This window comes from Myotis davidii, unplaced genomic scaffold (genome assembly GCF_000327345.1).
Source record: "Myotis davidii unplaced genomic scaffold, ASM32734v1 scaffold197, whole genome shotgun sequence".
Lineage (NCBI taxonomy): Eukaryota > Metazoa > Chordata > Mammalia > Chiroptera > Vespertilionidae > Myotis > Myotis davidii.
In genome coordinates this window covers 3,395,246-3,407,880 of record NW_006291549.1, presented here as the reverse complement: position 1 = coordinate 3,407,880, position 12,635 = coordinate 3,395,246, and the positions used below count along the sequence as shown (strand labels likewise).

The window sequence follows — 12,635 nt, the reverse complement described above, 5'->3', positions numbered from 1 at the left end:
TAAGTGACAACCAATACCTATCTACCAACAAGTGAATCTAAAAATCAAGTGAATAAAAAATCTGATAAACAGAATAAACTGGTGAATATAATAGAATCAGGGACATAGAAAGGAGGTGGACTGACAATTCTCAGGGGTAAAGGGGTGAGGGGGATGCAGGAAGAGACTGGACAAAAATCGTGCACCTATGGATGAGGTCAGTGGGTGGGGAGTGAGGGCAGAGGGTGGGGTGGCTGGGTGGAGGGGAGCTATGGGTGGGGGGAAAGAGGAACAAATGTAATAATCTGAACAATAAAGATTTAATTTAAAAAATTAAGTAGCTTTAAATGCAAAAAAAATCAAATGAAAAAAATTTAGAGGAATAAGGAGAGTAATTATTATTGTTATTATTATTCCTGGTGAAATGATTTCATACCACATTATTTTCTTGGTATTTCATACGTGAAATCCATCTCATTTATAAGTATTAGAAAACATACAGGAGGAAATAAAATAAGGTGGCTTTAAAATGAAAGTCTCATAAAATTTCCTACTTGATAAAAGAAAGTTAAATTACAAAGAGGATTGTTACTTATACTTATGTTGACTTTCAATGATTCATACATGCTTCTGTAACTATGCAGGTAGTTTTTCATATACGAATTCATATCAATCAAAACAGCCTGGTACTGCTACAAGAATAGGCATGTAGATCAATGGGCAGAGCAGAGAACCCAGATATCTACCCAAGCCATTATGCCCAAATAATCTTTGATAAAAGAGGCAAGAGCATACAATGAAGTAAAGACAGTCTCTTAATAAATGGTATTGGAATAACTGGACAGCTACATGTAAATAAATGAAACCGGACCACCAACTTATACCATACATAACAATAAACTAAAAATGAATAAAATATTTATATGTGAATCGTGAAACCATAAAAATCCTTGAAGAGCCCTAACCGGTTTGGCTCAATGGAAAGACACGCCATTGCAATGCAAATGGAAATCTCAATTATATTTAATGAAATGGATTTTAATGAAATCTCTCTATAACTGTGTCACTCCAGCCTGATTTATAATACTTCCCTACTTTAGAAAAAATCTTTTATCTCAGTTTCATGTTGACTCATTATGCAAAGAAAATCTATCCCTCTCCCTTCCTCTCTATAAAAAAAATCAATAAAATATATATATTTTAAAAATCCTTGAAGAAAACATAGGAAACAAAATATCAGACATCTCACGTAGTAAAATTTACACTGATACAATGCCTAGGGCAAGAGAAACAAAGGAAAGAAGAAACAAATGGCACTACATCAAAATAAAAAGCTTCTACAAAGCAAAAGAAATCAGCATCAAAATGAAAAGAAAACCCACTGTATGGGAGAACATATTTGCCAATATCTGATAAGGGCTTAATCTCCAAAATATATAAAGTAATCATACAACTCAACAAAAGGAAGACAAACAATCCCATCAAAATATGAGCAGAAGACCTAAATAGACATTTCTCCAAAGAGGACATACAAATGGCCAAGAGACATATGAAAAAATGCTCAGTCACTAATCATCAGAAAGATGCAAACTAAAACAACAATTAGGTACCACCTCACATCTGCCAGAATGGCTACCATCAATAAATCAACAAATGGCAAGTGCTGTTGAGGATGTGGCGAAAAAGGAACCCTAGTAAACTGCTGGTGGGAATGCAGACGGGTTCAGCCACTATGGAAAATAGTGTGGAGTTTCCTCAAAAAATTAAAAATGGAACTGCCATTTGACCTAGTGATCCCACTTCTAGGAATAGATCTGAAGAAGCCTGAAACACCAATCAGAAAGGATTAAACCCCCCTATGTTCATAGCAGGGTTATTTACAATAGCTAAGATCTGTAAACAGCCCTAGTGCCCCTCAGTAGATGAAAGGATAAAAGAAACTGGGGTACATTTATACCATGGAATACTGGGCAGCAAAAAAAAGGATCTTTTACCCTTTGAGACAGCATGGAAGGACCAGAAGAGTATTATGCTAAGCAAAATAAGCCAGTCAGAGAAAGACAAGTATCTCGTGATCTCACTTACACATACACACACACAGGATAACAGCACTAGTTGATTTAAAAGTAACCGGGGTTCACATTTTTCAAATTAACTAATTTTTTTCTTTTTAGTTTTAGTGTGTATTGTTCAATTGTTGGTTCAGACCTGTTTTATCAAGTCAGAGCTTTAAAATGTTTATATCATCTTCTAAACTGTTTTTCTACCTCATTGAAATTTTAAGAGATCAACTAATGAACTTGTATGCATTTATGCATAACCCATGGACACAGACAATAGTTGGATGAAAGCCTGGGGTGGGGACAGGAATGGGCAGGGGTCAATGGAGGAAAAGGGGGGGAGCATTTGTAATACTTGCAACAATAAAGATAAAATTTAAAAAAAAGAATTCAGATCAGTTTTAGCAAGCAAAAACCACCTCAACAGGTGGAACACTGAAAGCTTTAATGACTATAAAACTATTGGACACAATAATGCTATAAACCAACCACAAAATAAGAATTATAGTAAGGTACAGTGTATTTACAAATAAGATAACACTAAGTTTGCAAATTGATCATCAAATTTTAGTTGAATATTTTCAGTAGTACATATATGAGTACACTTATCTGAAGGAGAAAAAGCCCAAAAAACTATAATTGTTTTCCACTGGTAATAAAATTTAAAATACAAAAGGTCTCTCCCAACCCTTGCATGTCAGCAAAATTTAACCTAATAAATGGGAAATTACCTGAAGTGGTTAATATTCAAGAGTAGAATTAACGCACACGTGTATCCATAGCTTCACGTCATACAAGTCTGTCTGAACCCCCACACCATGACAGCCAAGGACAAATGCAGTACCAAGAAACAGCACAGAGCAAAAAGCAAAGCAACAAAGAGCAGAGAAAGGAAACTTCAGTCATTGATTCAAGATATCAAATGAAGCACAGGAATTAGAATTCTTTTTAAAGAAAAGCTTGAGATATTAACAACAAAAAAGAACAAATAAGAAGAATGATGTGCAACACATATATATCTGCTCAATGTGCTCCTTTAATTATGCTTAATTCTACCTTCAGAGGACAGAGGTTATGCCCATAGATTTGTATGTAAAAGTAGCTTCAGTAATTTCTCAGATTTTTAAAAGTGTCATTTAAGTAATGACTACGCAGAAAAGACTTTTTCTCATGGTGTGCAAATTATTCTTTCCTCTTTAATATTCATAATCTCAAAAAAAGATTTGCAAGTTTTGTCATTAACATTCAAGTTCCTCATTGCACATTCACTAACAATTATATCATCTACTTTCACAAACGAATGATGAACAAATACAGAGAAGTTCCATGCCTAGAGCCTTTTGCACAGCACTCCAAAGTTAACTACAGGAAATAGAGAGAAGTGAACAACAATCAAAGGTATAATTCCTTCCTTTATTTATATACGAGAACAGTATTTTAAAAGTACATAAAGCTCATTATTACCCAAACTCGAGAGGGGTGTAAAAGCTTTTTAAAAAAGGAAAGACTTAACATGAGATTAAGTGAAGGGTTAGTAAATCCAGATTTAGTACCTGTGCTAGAGTGATTATCAATGGAATCAAGACTGATTAAATCTCTGACGAAGACTGTGTGCTCCCCATTGTTAGCATCATTAGAACTATCCACGCTACCGTGGCTCACCGTGTCCCCATCACTTCCACCTGTGGCATTCTGAGGAGCTAAAGATAAGGACAACAGCAGTTCAAAAATTCATGCAGACAGTATCAAACTAAACATCAATGACCCATAGTTCATTTAAAGTTGCAGAACACTTTCTAAATATGGGGGTGTGGGGTGAATTTTGGGCTAAGGTAATATATCTTTAGTTATATATAAAATTATCAACTAGAATTTGATTTACGTTTTCTACTTCATATAATTATACTTCAAACCACAGAAATTATACTTCATATAATTAAATTAGACTTCATATAATTAAAATTCATAAAACTATGAAGCTTATGGTTCAGCAAGACAGTATCTTTCCAATCACATGTATTACCTGATATTGAGGAGACCTGTGACTTTTGCACGGATTTTTTAAGCGGCTGTCTAAATTGTGCCAAGCCACGTACCACATTCCGTACCTTCGTCCATAAGAAGATACCACTGCGGGTACTGCTAGGCCACGGGCTCTCCAAAACTACCTAAAAGTAAAATAAAGGTAAAAGTAATAGTTATTAGAAATATTTGACTTTTGAAAATATACATACATATATAGTACATATATAAAAATTATACCCCAAACCCTCTAAAAGAAGGTATTAAAAAATTATCAGTCTTAATAAGGAGCATACATTGCCCAATGTCAATCCTACTTACCTTATTATAATAACCATAAGTAATAGCATTTGGCTTTATGTTAGCAGTTTTCATTTCAAATAAGACTCTGACTGCTAAAACAGGATGGCCCCAAAGTCCACAAAGCTGCATTACTACTCGATAGCACACCTAGCAAAAAATAACATCAAAGCATTAGTAGTAGTTAGCACACAGTCCATCCGTGACTTGTAGAGACTTTTAAATGATTTACCCAATTCTTCTTCTCAAAGTTATTAAGCACTACTTTTTCTATTGTTGTGGTTTGAGTGTCTCGGTAAATTATTTGTAAAGCTCATTCATTAATAGAAGTACCAGGATTACTGACTGTTGAACTTAAGATCTATGTGCATGTGTGCCATTTGTTTCAGTAACTAAGTATGCACAAAGAGAATGACTATTATTCTCCATAATTTAAAAAATTCGTTTTTAAAATAAAGTATGATTAAAATAGCTCTCTCCTAAATAATGTTTTATATCCTGTGCAAAAGGAATTAAAGACAGCATTCTCTAGGATGCCAATATAATAAAAAGAATTCTGTAAAACCATGTCTTTAAAAAGTACGTGAAAAAAGATAGAAACACAACTATAATTAGCAAAGGCTTTTCTTGGCATGTGTTTACCAAGGGGGTCCAGATTTCATCATAAGAGGACAAGTCAATTGGTTACTCCTCTAAAAGTTATAATCTTATATATTAAAACATGATGGCAGAAAACATGAAGAATGAAACAGGAATCTCAATGATCCTTGGCTAAGAGGTGAGCCAGTTTACACAAACAGTGACAGGCCAGTCACAAACTTATTTATAATAAATAAATAGTTTATTCTGAGAATAAGGAGTGCTCGCTTCAGCAGCACATATACTAAAATTAAAATAAGCATGGCGGTCCCTGCCCTGCGCAAGGATGACACACAAATTTGTGACTAGAATAAGGGTATGTACACATAGGAGATATTCTTCTTGAGACTCATAAAATGTGCTCTGTTTGTGACAGAGTTGCTTAACAACTGTACCATTAAGCTAAGTTGCTCTTTCTACTAAAGGAGAAAGCAAATTTTGAGGAAGGAATTATATTCAAGAGAACAGATGAAATGTGAAAAGAGAGCTGAAGAGGCAGAGCATCATTAGGATGAGTACTATGAAGCTACAAATGCACGGTATAACTTAGGAGCAGAATGTCAGAAACTGTCAGAGATACTCTATACATGATCAGGTTAAAGATGTTTTATGAAACTACATGAATTAGGAACAACTGAAGGAACTAGGTGAGATGTATGAAAGAATGAAGAAGAATGTGACATCAGAGAGTACTTCAGATATCTGAAGAATTGTCACATAAAAGAAGGAGTAAACAGTTTGTGCAACTCCAAAAAGCTATAGAGGTGGAACTGAGCTCATCATAAAACACACACACTTTATTTATTTATTTTTGTTAATCAACAGAGGATATTTTTGCCATTTTTTTAAAGAGAGAAAGTGGAAAGGAGGACAAGAGAAACATCGATGTGAGAGAAACACATTGATTGGTTGCCTCCCACATGTACCCTCAACTGGGGCCAGGGATCGAACCTGACCCAGAAACACATTGATTGGTTGCCTCCCACATGTACCCTCAACTGGGGCCAGGGATCGAACCTGCAACCCAGGTATGTGCCCTTGACCAGGGCTAACGCTCTAACCATTGTGAACACTGGTCAGGGCAAAACAGACACACTTTATAACAAGTAGGGCCAATTCAAACATAGGCAAGATCCCATATATTACAAAATTTCTAGAGCATCTCAGTTTTAGGTTAAAGTTATATTAAAATATCTTAAAGTCCTATTCAACTCTAAGAAAATCATTTTCTATATCAAATTGGGATTAATCTGAATTTTCTAAAATGATTCTAGATGATGAATTTATTCGATATCTGCAGAGTGTTCCCCTAACCTTCTAGGTATACTTGTGTAAGACACAGGCACCAAATTAAATAAATAGTAATAACACCAGAGATATAATTGCCAACTGCAGTATTTTGTTGCCTACAACATGATTATATTCTGGATATCTGTGGTAGAGAAAGATGGCGAACAACTCTGCTACTCCTCACATTGAAAGGTCTATGTCCCTCCCTTTGAATTGAGGGGGAAGGGCTTAATTCTGTTGTATGACTACAAGAATTCAGTTGAAGTGACACTGTACTAGTTTCCAGGGTTAAAACTTAAGAAACTGCCAGTTTCTACTTCCTCTCTCTTGAAACAAATGCCCTTGGAGCTCTCTAAGCTATCATGGAAAAAGCCCAAATACCACATGGGGAGGTCCTGAGACTATGTGGAGGGAGAGGGTCCCACCTGAGCCCAGCCTTCCAGTCAAACTTGCCAAGGTACCTGGCAAGCATTTGAGTTAAGTTGTCTGGGACCCTCCAGGCCACACCAGCAAGCAACTGGTTATAACCAAGTGATTCCAGTCAAAGCAATATGGAACAGAAAAATCACACAGAATATTTCCTAGGTTCTTGGCCAAAAAAATTATGACTTAATAAAATAGCTCTTTTAAGCCATTAAGGTCTGGGATGGTTACTCAAAAATATCTGTTAGACTAATGAGACAATATAGAAATAAGCATGACACAAATATTTCATTTTCATTTAAAATTCAGTAAATAGTATAAAAAGCAAAATGCATTATGCATTTTAATTTTAATTCAGCCTCAATGGCATGTGCTATTTCTGGGTCTTCTAAAGTTTTATGATAAAATCTAGGTTATTACAACTTTTACAAACATAAAATGTAGAGCACAAAGCTGTCAAATTAAAACATTACGCTTATAAATTAAACAGAGGGGCCCGAGCCAGTTTTTCTCAATGATTAGAGCATCAGCCTGTGGACTGAGGGTCTCGGGTTCAATTCCGGTCAAGGGCAAGTACTTTGGTTGCAGGTTCCATCCCAGCCTTGTTCAGGGTGCATGTGGGAAGCAACCAATTGATGTTTCTTTTTCTCTCCCCCTCCCCCCTCACCCGTACCATTCTCTCTCTCTCTAAAAAAATAAAATAAAATAAAAAATAATGGGAAAAATATCCTTGGATAAGGTGAGGGGAGGGGAGAAACTGTAATTTATTATTATTTTTTAAGATGAATAAGGCACAGTATCATTCTTTTTTAAAAAAAGGTATTTCTATTGATTTCAGAGAGGAAAGGAGAGGGAGAGAGAGAGAGAAATATCAATGATGGGAGAGATCATTGATCGGCTGCCTCCTGCACGCCCCCTACTGAGGATCGAGTCCGCACCCAGGGCATGTGCCCTTGATCGAAATAGAACCCTGAACCCTTCAGTCCACAGGCTGGTGTTCTATCCACTGAGCCAAACTGGCTAGGGCCAAATTTCTATCTTTTTAAAACGTAGCTAATATATAAACTGCCCCACAGAGTTGCTGGGAATACCAAAGGAAATAATATACATGAAAATACTGTAAAAACTTTAATGTGCTATTCTATGTGTAATCAATAAACAGATAAAATGCATCAAATATGCATTCTTAAGTATTAAACAAACATTTCTTCCAGCAGTAAAGATGCAATTACTTCAGCACACTACAAATCTCTCGATATAACTTGTTAGAAGTTGAAATAGAAGAAATCAACCTTGAAATTTTAAACCTATCATGCTGTTTATTGTTGAAATAGAAAAAATTTCTTAGCTTACTGGTTCTAATTGCTGCATGTTAGAAAATAAGAGAACATCATTATTTGTACCAGAGACTACCATAGAACTTTAATACCTTTGGAAGAAAATCGTTTTTAGGCAATTCTGATATGTCTTGTGAACTTATAACTTATCAAAGAAATAATCAAGAATTATGCTTTCAATTTAGAGTACAATAACATAATATTTACAGAATACTTTAAAACACTTTAAATGTATACTTTCCAAAAAACTTAAAACATCTTGAAATGCTTCTTAGATATAAAAATTACCAGAATTTTTAAAAACACTAAAATGTATGAAATACAAAGCACTGATTCTGATCAAGTACATGAAAATTCTTTTAGTTGTTATTCCACTTACTTATGCATTCATTGATTACTTCTTGTATGTGCCCTGACCATGATTGAACCTGCAAATTTGGCGTATTGGTACAGCATTCTAACCAACTAAGCTACTCGGTCAAGGCTATGGTCAAATACTTTTAATTTCCAAATCGTTTTATAAACATTAGATGAGAGGAAATGTAATCAAATATGAGAATGGATATTAATACTTGCTTTACATCTTTTTATTTTAAAAGCTTTTATAAATATACAGATAATAGAGAAAAATGAGTTTTAGTATGCTCACAGCATTATCAAATCTTAATACTGTAAATGCTGTAATAGTTTCAGATCTTTATATTTTAAAGAAAAAAAAAATAGCTATCGCTCAAGCTATAATGTGCTCTGTTCAATCCCATTTCTCTTCTATCCTTGTGCTCTCACTCTTTCTCTCCTTCTTCCCAGACATCTATTACTGAACTTTTATTTCAACTTCATTTTAAATTCTAATCTGGTTCTACATATCATTTATAATTATCTTAACACTAAAAATAATTTTAAAGGGAAAAGAGAACAGAGAAAGACTAAATAAGTGACTCAGCTTCTTCAACTATCTCTTAGGATGCTTCTAAAGCTTAAGAGAGAGATTGTATGGCCTGGCCAGTGTCGCCCGCCCAGTGGTTGTGCATCAACCCACGAACCAGGAGTTCGTGGTTTGATTCCTGGAAGGGGACATACCTAGGTTGTGGGCTCGATACCCAGTAGGGGGCATGCAGGAGGCAGCCAATCAATGATTGTCATCATTGATGTTTCCATCTCTCTCTCTTTCTCCCTTCCTCTCTCCAAAATCAATTTAAAAAAATTTTTTTTAAAGAGAGAGATTGTATGTAAAACATGTAACACATCATTCACTCAGTGCTTATAGGAGCCAGGTACTATTCTAGGCACATTATGTACATTAACTGATTTAACCCTCAAACTAAACTTATGAGGAAGGTACTATTATTACCAATACCAGTGGGGCAATTTTGTCCTCCAGGGGAGACACTTGGCAATGTCTGAGACATTTCTGATTGCCCTGGCAGGAAGGGTTTGCTACTAGCATCTAGTAGGTATGCTGGTAAACATCCAACAATGTGCAAGACAGGCCAAGGCAGGCCCCCAGAATAAATAATTATGCAGGTCAAAATGTCATTAGTGCCCTGCTGGGTGGTTCAATTGGTTAGTGTCATCCTGATACACCAAGGTTACAGATTTGATCCCAGGCCAGGACTCACACAAGAATCAACCAAGAGATGCATAAATAAGTGGAATAACAACTCTCTCTAATAAATAAAAAAAATTTTAAATGTCAGTGGTACCAAGATTGAGAAACTTGGAACTACATTTCAGATACATAATCTGAAACACAAATTGATTTTATAATGCACCCTAGCACATAGGTCCTAGTGGAAAGCCTACTCCCTATTTGCTTCCTAACAAAGTTATATCAAAAGTAAAATGAAATAAATATTATTTTCTATTTATCAAGGACAATCTGGTCTAAATAATAAGTCTCAGCTTCATTCCAAAGCAGTAATTTTGAAAATAATTATATTTTAAAATAAATAATAAGTACTATCTCTATGAAACAGAGTAAATGTTTTACCTTTCCTGCTTATAATGAAAATACCTGAGGACACTTTAAAGCAACTGAGAAATAACTTTTCTTAAAAATACAAAAATAAAATTTAACTTAGTAACATTCTCAATTCATTATACTTGCCTCATCTAGTGGATCCACGTCTGTTTTCCTCATCTTAATAAGTACATCATATGCCTGCTGAAGTGCTCTGACCTTAGGATGAGAAACTCTAACATAGGCTGGGAGACAAATAAACCACAAACTGAAACAATGACTGAAGAGACACTTGGCCCATTGTGGTGGATTTGTATAACATCTCTTCGCCAACTTATGAGCTGTTTTTATCTCCTAGAAAGAGAATAAAACATTATGGTATTTACTAAAATTTATTATGATGGGGAAAGTGAAAAGGAAAGGGAAAAAAAGAATATAATGTCAAATTTTACTCTAAAATCAAGCATTTCATAGTTTTACCTTTGTGAGTGGCTTCCTACTTAATGCCACATGGTCTTTCAACATTCACCTACAGAAGCATTTTATATTGTACTGTAACTATTTGTTGGTGAACATAATACACTAGAAATTCCTTAAAAGCAGAGATCATTCATATTTTTATAATATAATGATTAATTAGGTGCCCTTCACATAGAAGGCACTTATGTTTGATGGATGAAAGAATTTAACCATTGATAGCTTATAAGTTCTTCAAAATCATTTTTGAAAAGTTAGTCTTCTCACTCTTCTCCCTGCTAAAAAGTGAAAATGCCCTATTTCCTGCCAAGATTTCCACTTTAACCTCACTCACTACAGTCTGTGTTAATTCCTTCACTGAGTGATTACATAAAAAGCCCTACTCCTTTGAAGTCAACATAGTGTGAGAAAGATCACTGACCTTCCTACCTAACTGTTCAATAGTCATGTTTTCAACCTCTGATTTTCATTCTGATTTGAATGGAAGAGAGAATAGGTATCAAAATCACCACTGAGCCCTAGTTGATTTGGCTCAGTTCCTCTCTGAAATCAATAAAAAAAATACATATATATATATCACCTGCGGAGCTTTAACGCTAGATACTATAGAGCCTTCCAGATAAATTAAACTGCTCTAGTGTGCCTTGCACTAAAGATCCCTCTACTGGGATGTGTTCTAAAAAAAAAATATCCTGGTGTATTAATTTTCTCATGATCTGTATTTGTACAAGACTTAAAGACATATTTGAAAATACAGTTCCTTCCAGCTAGCCTGGAAAAAAGAAAAAGATGATGAAGATGAGATTTAAAGATTTAGTAACAAAACAAACAAAATAAAAAAACAAAAACAGGAAAAAAAAAAACAGTAACAAAATTTTCCCATTTTAAAAACTTGCCTTTAGTAAGCTGGTAGGGTAAAAAAAATTCCCTTCTGACAACATTGAGAGAAATGTGTACTATATGAAATTAAGGAACACCTCAGGTTAATCTCAGATTTGGGGGATTATATAAGAACTAGAGGCCCAGAGCATGAAATCACGCACAAGTAGGGTCCCTAAGCCTAGTCTTCGGTCAGGGCCATGTCCGCTGCTCTGCACCGCCCCATGACACCCACCACGCCGCAAAGCTCCTCAATGCTCACCTCCACCACCCCGCGAAGCTCCACGACACTTGCCTCTGCCACCCCGGGATGCTCCACGAAGCTCCCTGCCCCACAACTCCCCATGACGCCCCACAATGCTCCGCGAAGCTCCCCGCCCCGTGAAGCTCTGCAACACTCCCCACCCCGCAATGCTCGCCACTGGATGTACACCACCCGTCGCTGCTCAACAGTCCCCAGTCCCGACCCACCACGGGGGGGGGCGGGACGGGACCGAGAGGTGGTCAGTGCACCTCATAGCAACTGGTCAATGGTCATTATGGTCATGACGCCGTTATGGTTGCTGGCCTTTTATTGTATAGGATTGGTAAAACCTGAACTAAGAATTTCGTTTTGAAATGTTCCATGTTTTGTAGACTCCCAAAATGTCAGTATATGTATAAAAGATGTTTAATTTTAATTCACAACTAACTATAGTTTTAACTCTTTAAACTTAAATCAGATGTGGTATTAAAGCAAGATGTTCTAAGTTAATACACTCGCACTCCCTTTTGAACATAGTATGCAGTATAAAGTACATTTTCATTAACCATGAGGGAAATGCAAATCAAAATCACATCACTTCACACCAACTAGAATGCTATAATAAAAAAGACAGATAATAATAAGAACTGACAAGGATGTAGTGAAATTGGAACTCTCATATACTGCTGGTGGGAAATGAAAAATGGTGTAGCCACTGTGGAAAACAGTCTGACAGTTCCTCAAAAAGTTAAACAGATTTACCATATGACACAGCAATTCCACTTCTAGGCATATACCCAAGAGAAGTGAAAACACAAATGTTCATAGCAGCACTATGCACAATAGCCAAAAAGTAGGAACCACTCACATGTCCATGAATGGATAAATAAAATGTGGTATATACACACCACATTATATGATTTTGTCACAAAAATGAAGTACTAACATATGCTATAATATGGATGAGCCATAAACACATTATGCTAAGTGAAAGCAGCCAAATGCAAGAGACCATTTATGATTCT

At 35.7% G+C, this 12,635-nt stretch overlaps 1 protein-coding gene across 3 annotated transcripts in view; it reads right to left on the bottom strand.

Moving 5' to 3' along the window:
• Window positions 1-12,635, bottom strand: part of DENND4C (DENN/MADD domain containing 4C) — a 90,411-nt gene that overhangs the window by 38,227 nt on the left and 39,549 nt on the right. For all 3 annotated transcript variants that reach the window (XM_006764926.2, XM_015564730.1, XM_015564731.1), the window contains 4 exons: window positions 10,158-10,364; window positions 4,383-4,511; window positions 4,063-4,207; window positions 3,593-3,739 (listed from right to left, as the gene is read on the bottom strand). In XM_006764926.2, coding sequence (XP_006764989.1) covers window positions 3,593-3,739; window positions 4,063-4,207; window positions 4,383-4,511; window positions 10,158-10,364 — 628 coding nt within the window. The remainder of the gene's footprint in view (window positions 1-3,592; window positions 3,740-4,062; window positions 4,208-4,382; window positions 4,512-10,157; window positions 10,365-12,635) is intronic.